The 11,771-nt window shown below is 37.2% G+C and overlaps 1 protein-coding gene and 1 long non-coding RNA gene across 2 annotated transcripts in view; one reads left to right on the plus strand and one right to left on the minus strand.

Moving 5' to 3' along the window:
- LOC148960579 (uncharacterized) overlaps nt 1-2,617 on the minus strand; it is a 13,285-nt gene extending 10,668 nt beyond the window's left edge. Inside the window, exon 1 of the long non-coding RNA XR_016143830.1 lies at nt 2,496-2,617. This is a non-coding gene — a long non-coding RNA (uncharacterized LOC148960579). The remainder of the gene's footprint in view (nt 1-2,495) is intronic.
- The window catches only part of LOC135695387 (sodium-coupled monocarboxylate transporter 1), a 19,982-nt gene extending 8,880 nt beyond the window's left edge, over nt 1-11,102 (plus strand). The window contains exons 5-14 of the mRNA XM_065214461.2: nt 45-340; nt 1,422-1,551; nt 2,017-2,105; nt 2,936-3,048; nt 3,608-3,678; nt 4,967-5,053; nt 5,534-5,724; nt 6,145-6,245; nt 7,595-7,749; nt 8,620-11,102. Of these exons, the coding sequence (XP_065070533.2) occupies nt 45-340; nt 1,422-1,551; nt 2,017-2,105; nt 2,936-3,048; nt 3,608-3,678; nt 4,967-5,053; nt 5,534-5,724; nt 6,145-6,245; nt 7,595-7,749; nt 8,620-8,736 (1,350 nt within the window). The 3' untranslated portion in view covers nt 8,737-11,102. The remainder of the gene's footprint in view (nt 1-44; nt 341-1,421; nt 1,552-2,016; nt 2,106-2,935; nt 3,049-3,607; nt 3,679-4,966; nt 5,054-5,533; nt 5,725-6,144; nt 6,246-7,594; nt 7,750-8,619) is intronic.
- Nucleotides 11,103-11,771: the final 669 nt, after the last annotated feature.

An 11,771-nucleotide genomic window follows, 5' to 3' on the forward strand; every position in this document is an offset into this window, starting at 1 on the left:
TAAATCAAGCTCGTGGTTGTGATATTTCTGTATGATCATTCTAGGGTGGGATGAAAGCTGTGATTTGGACCGATGTATTCCAAGCTGGTGTAATGTTACTTGGCTTGATTGTTGTACTGATTGTCGGGACAATGGAAGTCGGCGGTTTCGGGACAGTCTTCGATCGCGCTGAGAAAGGCCAGCGACTCAAGGTATTCGATTTCAATCCCGATCCGAGAGTCAGGAATACATTCTGGACCCTTTCAATTGGTGGAGCATTTACAGCTATGCCAGTGTGGACTGTTAGTCAGACAGCTGTTCAGAGATTTTTATCTGCTAAATCACTGAGAACAGCTCAAAGGTTTGTAAGTTTATATATTTGTGCTTAAAAACCTTAATTTTGTCGTTTTATTTTAAACATTAACGTCATGCTGTTTTAAAGCCTATTCACAGTCAATTAATGTATGTATTTTTTCATATCTATCTGCACTTGATTAATTTATATAATCATCATCATCATCATCAGTAACGGAAGGGTCAAGGCTGACCCACCGTGGCACACGCAATGGTTGTCCGCCAAGTGTCCCTGTCTTGCGCCTTCCGAAGCAGCTCGGCCATGGTCATTCCCAGTAAATCTTCCACGTCGTTCTCCAGTTTCCTTCGTGGTCTTCCTCGTTTCCTCTTTCCGTCCACCATTCCCGAAAGAATGTCATGTCGAAAGAATGTCGAAAGAATGTTATGACAATGATATAATCATAACAGATAGATAATAAAAATCGATCTCCGAATTTTCAGTGTATGAAGCTCTACCACTGAAGACCAAAGCATAGATTACGCAAAAGGCTGTTCTCATTTTACTTCCTCAACTTAAAATTCAACTTAACTTCCATTGAAAATCGCTGCTATTTCTTCCCTCATAGCCCTCTGAACTGATTAGATCTATCTAACTAACCTCTGAACTGACTGTCTGAAAAGCAACGGTCGTGCCCAACCTCCTTTCGTAAACCCATCTCTCACCGGAAGACGCCATGAATCTCAATCTCCGTGACTATTGCGAATACGTGCCAAACAAGGAGTGGTTTTCAAAAACGACTCTCGAAACGTCGAAATGCGTCAACACTTTGATGCTCGTTGAGGACAATAGTTTACAGTGGCGAAATGCGGAAAGGGACTTGAGCACAGCTTGTTTGCGAATACAAATAAAGTCTGCCTTTATAGTCCAGAAAAGTATTCATACTTCGACAGGCCAATGATAAAAAACCTTATGAAAACAGGGCGTGGTTTGGGTGGGGTACCTTTTCTAAAATTTCGTTTCCATTCACCTTTCTCGAGGTTCACAACAGCGCGACTGTAATTTGTTGGGATCTCTTATTTTGTATAGTCTACTTGCAAAGAGATGTCTTTAACACTTCACAAAATCTCATTTTCAATGAATTTTCCAGGTCTCTCTATTTGTGTATCCTTGGCTTGGTTGTCATAGTAACTCTTTGCGTCATGGATGGCCTAGTTATCTACGCCAACTACAACAAATGTGATTTAAAAACAGACGGCAGAATAACCAGCAACGATCAGGTACTTGTGAGAAGTTCACATTTTAGAATGTTTTTGTATAACACAGCTACTCGCAATTCAGTACCTTTCTAAAGGCAAGATACAAAATTGTCATTGTTTGTCTGTTTTTTGAAGCATAGCAATATCAAATACCCCTAAATATACAACTTTATCAGTGGCTCTTTATCAGTGGCTCTAAGCCCTCTATCTAAATAGTTTCCTTCTCCTTGTTAACATTTTCTTGTTAAATCTATAGATGTTATTTTCTTCACCCTCTCCTTTTCATCCACCTAAAACATTTTGTTACTCGAGAGTTGTTAATTTGACATTTTGCCTTCCCAAGGAATGGACACAGATTGTAGCTTAGAATAGACAATGCATTCAGTGCTATTATAGTAATACATTTTTGCAAAATATATATCTGATAAAATAGCCGATGTTACTCGTGCAGAGGTGCATTTTTATGAATATTCTTTCTTTTTAAAGGTTTTGCCCTATTTTATCATCGACCACCTTGGCGCTTGGAAAGGCATTCCTGGTTTGTTTACGTCTTGCCTCTTCAGTGGAGCTTTGAGGTGAATTCATATCTTTATGTTTATTCCTTTTTGAACAACTTTATTTAAACAATTCTATCATTGGCAACTAAACTGGGGCAAAATTCGTTAGTTGGGTTATTTTTTATTCGCGTAAATGTCCGTCACGTTGTGTCCGCTAAATTTTCGTTTTGTGAGTAAATGCTAAAGCCAGAAAATTTTACACAAGCAAAATTATTTAGGACCAGCAGTATTTCTTCTGATCATCCGATAGCTATTTTATACTCAAGTTTCTTATATCAAGGAAAATCAATGGACCTTATTTTACTTCGACATATAAGTTTTTTCGACTAAAGTTACTTGAGATTAAGCGATACTAAAATATGCTAAAATATGCTAAAATATAATCAGATATGAAAAGGATAGCCTTACCGTTCTTCTAATGAAATCACGTGATTCTTTTCTATGAATTTTGTTGTTGAATGAAGCACTTAGTTGTTGATCATTCATTCGTTTCTCTACCTTCAGAAGGTCTTTTGACCGGTTCTCCAGGAATTGCTACAGAGAATACAAAAGGGATGAAATGTTTCTGCTGCTCAATAGCATTTAAGATACTTGAATTAACAGCAAATCTTGCACTTTAGAGGTCAAAAATCATGTCATTTGGATAGGGTTCAAAGGTCAATTCGGATTGGGTTCAAGGGTCAATTACAAATATTAATAAAATAGAATGAACCTTCGATTGTTCGTTGAAATTTGTAAGAATTTTTTGTTTTAAGGTCCATTTTGATATCATAATTTCATAAGGATCTTTTCTTAATTCATTTTTTACATGTCTTGAACTTTAAATTTATCTTTCTTATTACAAACAGCACTGCATCATCTGGACTTAATTCAATTGCTGCTGTTACCTTAGAAGATATCGTGAAAAGAGTGCACCCTGGACTGTCTGATGCATGGTCAACCAGAATTTCAAAAATTATAGGTGAGTTTTTGCGAAGATAGTCTTGTTCGTCATCGTTGGCTCACATGATGACGATGACGATGATGATGATGATGGTGCAAAGGTCATAGGGAGTTGCCCCAATTGCTCTTTGTCATGATGACCCTAAAGAAAAAGTCAGCAATAAGTTGAAAGAAATATAAAAACTAGCTTTGCCAATTTTTGGAATGTATTTTGAGGGCAGAGATGCAATGGGGGTTTAAATGCAGTATCCTGTCAGTAGGATACCAGTTTATTTTTGCCTTAAGCCAAAAGAGTAGACTCCTTCATTAAAAAATGTTAAAGATCTCAAGCTTAACCCAATCATCTTAACCCTATTTGTAGTAATCAATACTCCCAGCCAATAATTATATCCTTAATATTTAATTTATCTGTGATTATAGCCAAATTTGTAGGCTTTACGGTGCCCTAAAAATTTGAATTTTAGAATTTCTTTCTTTTCAAACTTTTTTATTTTTTACTTTTTTAATATTGTATATTTTTCTGACTATTTGCGTTCCCAAGCCCCTGTATGAAGGCATTCTAATTTGTGTTGTTTTAGCGTGCACTTTTGGTATGATCATTATTGGTGGGGCATTTTTGGTTTCCTTTGTCGGAACAATGGTTTTACAGGTAAATATTTTATCGATTATTCCTTCTGTCACTGCTAAACCTGTTTTAGCCTAATACTCACATGAATCAATAACATAACATAAATTAAATTTATTGTTTGATCAGATACTCGACAACCGATGATCGCATTGAGTGTGAAACATTGAGCTGCAACTTAGAATGTACCCTGGATGCTGATTCTCCACGATTTAGTTCATGAATAAAGTTTAAATCTATACCCAGAATTTTTTCGCCACCATATCGATCTACAATACCATTTCCCCGGTTTCTCTAGGCATTGGTATTTATAGGGTACTTGAAACCGCCCCCGCCCTATGCATTTGTGTGTACAGCTCTGTCAATATGGCATTAAAACGAAACTTATGTTTAATATAAGTAAAATGCTCTACTTAACAGACAAGATAAAAGTTCAATAAGATGCTTTATCATATCTAAAAGCTCGATTAAAATTGAAAATAGAACTCTGGGTAGCCATTAAAATATGTCAAGGTGTGAGCTAAAGATTTTAAGATCTTGAATTAGTGGAGAGTTGAATATGTGCGAGGGGATTTGAATAAAGCTTAGAACAGTATGGAGTCATTTAAGAAAAGAGACAGCATTTCAATGTGAAATTGATATGATTCAAGGTTAGTCCATTGCTATAAAGGCAAACAGTATCAGTAGCTTACCAATCAGATACCCTGTAACAGATAAACTATAAGCAATAAAGCAGACTGAAAAAAATAATGTTCATAGCATAAATAACACAGGATGCAAGAAAATTTGCAGCGTAAAGCAAAAATGCATCTAAATAGTATTTGGCTTTAAGTAAAAAGAACTTTATTTGTTATATATGAAAATTGTGATGTTCGAAATTACAGCGAACATGTACTTATGTGTTGCAAATTCACACATGATTAAATTTACACGTGATTAAATTTACACGTGATTAAACCATCAAGGAGTATATAAAAATCCTTGTTCTTTTTGAATCTTAAGCTAGAAGAACTTAACTGTAGATGATCGTTTTCTCGCATTGGCTCTTTGGTATAATGAGGGATAAGTAGTCGTTAAATTCAGATTAACATGCAGATAAGTTCAGATTAACATGCATAAATTCAGATAAGTATCACTTATACTGGTGGCCAAAAACCTACAAAATAGGTGACATAAACTTTCATTGAAACGACTTTAAAAGGTTGATTTGCCTGTAATTGTTAAAGGTGATATAGGCATACATAAAATGGTAAATTGATATCATGGCACTTCTGTTGATACCTCCACTCAAATCATTCAATTTTCCATCTAGCTTGCTTACAGCATTTTTGGAATCGTTGGTGGACCATGTCTTGGAATCTTTGCACTTGGAATGCTGGTTCCATCAGCCACGTGGAAAGTGAGTCTTCTATTAATCGACTAAACGTGGGTCTCTTTCAGGCCATAAACGTTGAGACCAACATAATTTGGAAAAATGAAACGCCATTCGAAGCTTACACGCACTTCTTGATGTAGTGCGGTGCTTATTTCTATTCATAAATGATATACTTGATTTGCCTTTTGTATCAACAATTTTAAATCTTAGGCCCATGTTCCTAACAGATAAATCCTTTATTACTTTGTGATGTCACCTCCAATGGGATTTATTAACGAGGTTTAACGCTTTTATCAACAAACTTGAGATATATTTCTGCACTATCCAAATCTGTCTTGCAAAACAGAGTTTTTAAAACATTCCCTGTACCTGAAACCCCATGATTACTTAAAGCTGCAGAGAGTGGGACCAAAGGAAATACATTAGTGTTATTGCGATAGCGTTAATGCAATACTGAGCTATGAACAACATGCCCTGTTCCAATAACCATATGATTTACTTCAGGGAGCTTATTGTGGAGCATTTGTTGGAGTGACTACAACGCTTTGGCTGGCAATCGGAGCTCAGGTCTACCCACCAAATAAATTTCACGCCCCAATATCAGTGGAACAGTGCCCAAGGTTTTTGGTGAATCAAACATACGTGTACCCAGCCAATTTCACTAAGGTTTTCTACAACAAGTTCACGCCACACGAGTAAGTATTAACTATCTAATGTGTTTTTCAATGATTGAAATTTATCAATTCTGTCAAAGATTGTTTGCCCCGTTGTTGAATGGTTGGAAATCCTGGTTAGCTTGAAAGGTCACCGCCGTCAGAAAATTCAGTTAACTAAGTGTCATACATGCGAGGGAACAAGATGAGTAGAATAGCGAATCAACAGCTGACATTTAGTAACTCGTGTTTATGATTCAGAATTACTATTTCCACATAGGCCCACCTCCCCCAGGCCCGATTGCGCCAATGTTAGGTCAGAAATTACAAATAATATGACGGTTGGATTTGAAAAGTTTTGCAAAAAAGATTTATTACTCTAAACGTGAGGTGTCAAGGGAGTAGTTTAATTCATCTGTTGAGAAACCTCGGAGTTTTATCAAATCCTGCACTTCATTTCAGCACCAACCTAGCCAGTTTCTACAGCATCTCCTATCTGTGGTACGCAGCTATTGGAGTCACATTTACGTTTGTCGCGGGTGTCATCTTCAGCTGGGTGTTCGGTAAGTCTCGCTTTTTCTTTCTTATACGGATGCAAAACGCTGTATTTTCATGTTAGTTTGTCGAGTGTCTGAAGTTTTTCTTACCAGGTCACAGATCTTTAAATTGATAGTCAATGGAGTTGTGTGTGTTGTACGTGAAGTAATGAACAAAAATTGATACAATAGAATAACGATTTTGTACAAGAAATGAATATTTATTACGAAGTTTCGAGTGTTAATCTTCATCAGGTCAGTACTTTTCTTTACCATCAGTTCTTTACCTGATGAAGAGTTATGCTCGAAACGTTGTAATAAATATTCATTTCTTATACAAAATCGTTATTCTATTGTATCAATTTTTGTTCATTTACAAATCTTTAGACGAAGGAAATTAGTCTAACATTGCAAACATTGTGCTGCAAAATCGCGAAAACTTGTAGTGGAAAGTAACATTGAAAAACAAGTATTGTGAAGGCTCTTAATACTAAGGAGGGTTACTCTTACCGGTTAAACGGGTTGGTCATTTGTATTTGTTATTACCTAGCTTCCGAAGGAAGATTTAAGTCATTGGGAAGCTATTTATCGAGCCATGTCCTGGTCCTTTTTTTTTGAAGTGACCATACGCTCGCCCGGATTTATAGGGAGCAATGTCCCGACCCTTTCTTTCGAAGTGACCACACGCTCGCCCGGATTTATAGGGAGCAATGTCCCGATCCTTCCTTTCGAAGTGATTATACGCTCGCCCGGATTTATAGGGAGCAATGTCCTGGTCCTTCCTTTTGAAGTGACCATACGCTCGCCAGGATTTATAGGGAGCAATGTCCCGATCCTTTCTTTCGAAGTGACCACACGCTCGCCCGGATTTATAGGGAGCAATGTCCCGATCCTTACTTTCGAAGTGATTATACGCTCGCCCGGATTTATAGGGAGCAATGTCCTGGTCCTTCCTTTTGAAGTGACCACACGCTCGTCCGGATTTATAGGGAGCAATGTCCCGATCCTTCCTTTCGAAGTGATTATACGCTCGCCCGGATTTATAGGCAGATGGCCACTGTCATCACTCTCAGCGAAAGTTTGGTCATATTCGACACACAGGTGCCGGATGACACACAGTCTGCAGTCCACGACCCAAATCACAGTTCAATCCTCGTACTTGTTAGTCATTATGTGCAGTAATGTTTTTGGGGGTGTCGAAGGAGCCACCAGGGGTGAATCTCTAGAGCCCACGACCTTCGTTATACACGTGCTAGATTGTACGTATCTCTACCTAAATAATTTTACCTCATTGCCAGAAGCTGTACCTTGCATGTTGAGTTGAGTAAAATCTGTTGTCTTCAATGGCAAATAAACAGATTTTGTTGGTTTTTTAGGTCCCGGTAACCCAGACGATGTCGACCCCAAGCTTCTCTTTGATTACAAAGGGTTTTTCTGGTCAATTCTGCCACGAAAATTTCGCCCAGCAAGGTACAACTTTAGGCAGAGCTCAGAAGACTTTGAAGCTGAAATGAAGTCACCTTCTGGAGGGGTATGTATTCCTATACGCTAATAATGTCAGTACTATCATCCTCTCGTTATATTTTCTTTTTCTTCTCACTATAAATGATTTTTTTTCTTTAAACTTATATACCGCTATATAGTTCACATTTCGCTAAACTAGTATCGACCATTAGGCAACGTTTTCCATATTTGCTCTACCTATAGGGGCGGATCCAGAGCAAAGTTGAAGGAGGGGCAGTTTGTAGTACGGGCGCTGAAAAATTGTCAGAAATTTGAGACGAGAGTATGACAGAAGACTCTCAATTCACATTCTAAAGGAAATTTTCACAATAATTGTGCCAAACTGTTTCCAAAAAAAGGGCACCAGACTTGCTTCAGCTCGATGAGGGAGAGGCAACTGCCCCTAGTTGCCCCCCCCCCTCCTTTAATCCACCACTGCTATCTAGCCTCAGACGGTAGTTTTTAGGACACCGAGAAGCTACAGATGCTTGTTGAGAAGTGCCTTGGGCCTTCCTCTTAATGTGACCACACCTAATGATTTCTACGCCTGGATTTGCAGAGAGCTGGCGAATCTCTTGACTTTGAAGTGGAAGTTTGGTCATGTCAAGGACTCGAACCTAAGACCATGAATCTGTAGCCCGTGACCCTAAGCTCTGAGCCACCCTTGCACGATCACAATTGTGTGTTCTGAAAATACCCTATCCGATGTTTAATACTTAAGCATTTCATTCGTTGAGAAACTTGCTGTTGACATAAAAGATTCCTTTGATCTGAATCCCTTTTTATAACGCGAAAGTTATAACACCGCTGCTTATTACGAAATTGCAGAAACGACATCAAAATGGACACATTAGGGCAAGGAGCGAGGTTAAATCTTATGTCTGTTTATTTCCCATAGATTGTTTTGGTAACGCTTACGGATAAAGAAGATGCAAAGGTGAAGGAAGCTGAAAAGGAAAGAAAGTTATCGAAAAAAGACGAGCCTGGTATCATAAACCACGAACACTTTGAGTAACATCTATCGACGAAGCGATGGTAACTTCTTCATAAGGTTCGCTGTACTCTCGTAACCTTGCTAGCAAGGACTTCGTGCTTTACAAATACTGGTTGTTTTTACTGCAGCAAAATGCTGCTCACTTTATTGATATCATCATGATTTGCATTTTGGTTTCAATTTTGGTTAGGTTCAATCATAATAGTTGTCAATCAAATATTAACATAGATAGCATAGCAATTTGCCCATGATTTCTTGTGTATAGCCATAGGTCCGGTGGAGTTCTATTATCAACAGCTAGCATGCCGTAATATACACTCATTGACATTCTACAACTGAACGATCTTTTCAGTGGAAGCAGAAAGCAGGATTCAACCCTGAAGATTTCCTTCAAATCACTTCCCTTTCACCCCTTACTGTAAGTATTTTTTATTTAGCAAATTTCCCGTATAAAAACTCTTTCACACCTTAAAAGACAATAATGGAAGAACATTTTTAGCATAAAAAACCACCTGTTAGGCACCCTAAACGTCTACACATTTTATTAGCTAAATCGTATAGATTTTGATATTTTGAACAATCCCTGCCCTTTCAATTCTCCCACATAAAGGTTGCTAAGTTCAAATATTTTATCAATTAAGTAGAAAACTTAGCACGTGGGGTTTGGGATGATGTCTCGCAGCTATAACTTGAAGAGGTTATCAAATACCGTAGTTTGGTGTTGTTCTAGTATTACAGTCAAAATGATTTAGTGACGCTTTAAGTGCACATTTATGAGGCCTTTGTCAAAGATCGTGAAAGTTTTGAAGGACATGGAACATTGCATATTTAGGCTCGCGAGTATATCTTTTTAAAGGTAAGATTCGTATACTACTGATACTGTTTGCCTATATAGCAATAGACTAACCTTGATTCAATGAATGGCAAAATATGACCATACATTCTGTCTAGCATTATTCTGACTACCCATGCCATTGAACCCACACTTTCATGACATTATTGTGGACATTTTATCAATTTCACATTGAAATGCTGTCTCTATTCTTAAACGATTTCACACCGTTTTAAGCTTTATTCAAATCCCCTCGCACATATTCAACTCTCCACTTATTCAAGATCTGAAAATCTTTAGCTCACACCTTGACATATCTTAATGGCTACCCAGAGTTCTATTTTCAATTTTAATCGAGTTTTTAGATATGATAAAGCATCTTATTGAACTTTAATCTTGTCTGTTGTGTAGAGCATTATACTTATATTAAACATAAGTTTCGTTTTATAGCTATATAAATAATTGAAGAAAATATCGAGAAGTACTTAGGGGGTGTTTAAGATGCTGCAATACCTCTTTTGTTTATCACCAAACCATCCTATGTTAGGTAGATTGCACCTCAAAAGAGAAATTCATTGACACATGCTGGCATTACCTGATATAATTCCCTTACCAGATATAATTGTGAAGCTTGTAACCGTCACGATTTGGTAAAAATGCTTGTTGTTGTACATATGATATTAAGGACAAACTAAGCTAGTAATCGCAAAATAAATGCGAAGATTCTTGTGGGATGAAAGAAAACTGGCCATTTAAAGACATGGCAAGATGAAAGTCTGCCGTGGAGCAAATGTATTATCTTTGCCTTCCCTTCAACATGGAGTCAAGAGTTTTTCGATAAGCTACTTGGGGTGGTGATTAACTCAGCTTAACCTCACGATAGGCGCCATTTGGTAACACCCCATGCTCCTAACATGGTTTTAGAATGTTCCTTTTTATGCAATTTCTACTATCAAGTGCATTCAACGACCTTTATTGTAGAAACAACTGTAAGGATCCTAAGACTTTTATTAAAAGTCAATAGGATCGATTTTGCTTTAGGTAGCACTTATTAGGATTTGGTATCAAAGAATGCATAAGCAACCGTCTTTGAGCAGCTTTTTGTGAATTGAAAACTAAGCTGATTATATTTGTGTGGCCTTCATATTGTTAAGGTTCCGAAATCGCCCCATTCTGAAACTCTCCAACCGATTTCCTCTGCTTTTTAGATAGGCCTTTCCTTCTTCACATTGTTTGGGGCTGCAAGACTTCAAATGCTGGTGATTTAACACTACGCTCCTGAGATATATTAGATTGAAATATACTTATGTAAACGGCGTGACGTCACACGTCCTACCATTCTTCTGAACACATGACTGATTTGATTTAAATAGAATTTGGTTTTAATCGCAAATTGCGCCACGGCGTTACTTTGTTTTGTATTCGATATAGCTTATTAGTAATGAAGCTGATATTCTAAGAGTTATTAACGTGATCTAATATTCTATCTGTGGAATCGTTGTGGGTATAATTATGAATTGAGCATTTTTATTGCTTTTTAGATAGTAGTTAAGAAGTTGTTGTTTCTGTTTGACTCTCTGCTTTTTGCTGAATAAAATATGCAACTAGTGCAGCTTTTGAGGACAGATATGGGCAATTTTGTGTTACATTAGTATTGATTTGATAGTTATGGGTTGAATTTTAAAAATTTTGTTTGTTTGATGTAGCCTTTCAAATGGAGAAAGAATAATCTAGTGATTTTCACGTGTATTTCATGGCATTTTTAAATCGGAAGGTCTTGATGAAAAATCTGCGATCATCCCTAGCAATAAATGTGGACAGTCAATGTTCATAAGCATAGTAGTTATCTTACTGCAGATGAAACTGAAATTGCTACATTAATAACAAGATCCACACTATCCATTTAAGACTTCAGTGTTTGGTATTGCTGGCTTTTTTATACTGGAAACACGTTAATCGAGGACGGCCCGGGTGTTTTGTACCCTTTAATTCTTTAGCATGTCTTGTACCTTGGGTTTTTCTAAAGAAATTAATTGCTGAAGACAGTAATATTGAATTTTTTTCAAGAAAATTTATGTGAGTTTCATGCTTTCTGTCTCCAGGGCGATATGTTAGTTAAGTTTACTGAAAACTTCCTTTTCCTTTCTAAATTAGCTGAACCTGACGAATGTTTTTTAAAATTTCTTCTCTGAGTTAAGCTTTTTAGAGAGCATTTAAAACTATC

Source organism: Rhopilema esculentum, chromosome 2 (genome assembly GCF_057945365.1).
Source record: "Rhopilema esculentum isolate cy_ngs chromosome 2, ASM5794536v1, whole genome shotgun sequence".
NCBI lineage: Eukaryota > Metazoa > Cnidaria > Scyphozoa > Rhizostomeae > Rhizostomatidae > Rhopilema > Rhopilema esculentum.